The 897-nt window shown below is 45.3% G+C and overlaps 1 protein-coding gene across 1 annotated transcript in view; it reads right to left on the minus strand.

Annotated features, from left to right (window-relative positions):
- Nucleotides 1–522, minus strand: part of SRGN (serglycin) — a 34,296-nt gene extending 33,774 nt beyond the window's left edge. Inside the window, exon 1 of the mRNA XM_012658722.1 lies at nt 390–522. Within this exon, the coding sequence (XP_012514176.1) occupies nt 390–465 (76 nt within the window). The 5' untranslated portion in view covers nt 466–522. The remainder of the gene's footprint in view (nt 1–389) is intronic.
- Between the last annotated feature and the right edge of the window lie 375 nt (nt 523–897).

Below are 897 nucleotides of genomic sequence, written 5' to 3' on the forward strand. Positions count from 1 at the left end.
GTCTCGAACTCCTGAGCTCAAACAATCCGCCCGCCTCGGCCTCCCAGAGAGCTAGGATTACAGGCGTGAGCCACCGCGCCCGGCCTGGGTCATTTTCTATAGTCCTTTCTTGCACTTTTTAAATTTATAAACCACACATTTTCATCTAAAAATAAAATAGCACATTTCCATCATTGTAGGAGTTTACGAGACCGTACCCGCCTCAGAGTTGAATTTTTCTTGGTACCAAACTGAACTCACACCAAGGAGTTCAGCCACCCCAAATCCTTCTTCTTTGCCTCCTTCCCTACAATATTTTGCATTTTGTACCTTAAAATGAGCATAATCACTTGTGTGGACTCTGGGGCTTACAAAGAAGATTACAGAGGAACAAGACTCCCCAGTCTTACCTTGAACCGAGGATTCCAAAACCAGGATGAGGGCAAGAGCAAGGACAAGCCCACTGCACTTGAGTAGCCGCTGCATCACGACCAGCCCACTCCAGCCCTACTGGCTGCACCCCAACCTTGCAATTAGGAAATGTAGCGCTGTGCTCTCTGTCTCTTTTAGAAAAGGTTCCAAAACCTCAAACCCTGCCCAGAACTCACGTCACAATTTCCTGAACAAATAGAAAGAGATCCACATCAAAACCCAGAAAGAAAGGAGGGGGGAAGGCAGCAAAATAACTATTCATACCCATTATGAAACTGCACCGGACTCTCCCCAGGCCTCCTTTTTCAAAAGTTTTGTTGTTTGCCATTTAACTGTTAGAAACTTTTTCCTACCAAAACAGTAGAATCAGCGTTCAGGACAATTTGCTTCTCCTTTCTTCAGGTAACAATCTAAACATGAGATCGCTAACATGGAAAGTCACTGAATGATTGGTGAGAGAGCTAGGTGCTGCCTTTTCCTCACTGA

Source organism: Propithecus coquereli, unplaced genomic scaffold (genome assembly GCF_000956105.1).
Source record: "Propithecus coquereli isolate 6110/MARCELLA unplaced genomic scaffold, Pcoq_1.0 Scaffold117, whole genome shotgun sequence".
Classification (NCBI taxonomy): domain Eukaryota; kingdom Metazoa; phylum Chordata; class Mammalia; order Primates; family Indriidae; genus Propithecus; species Propithecus coquereli.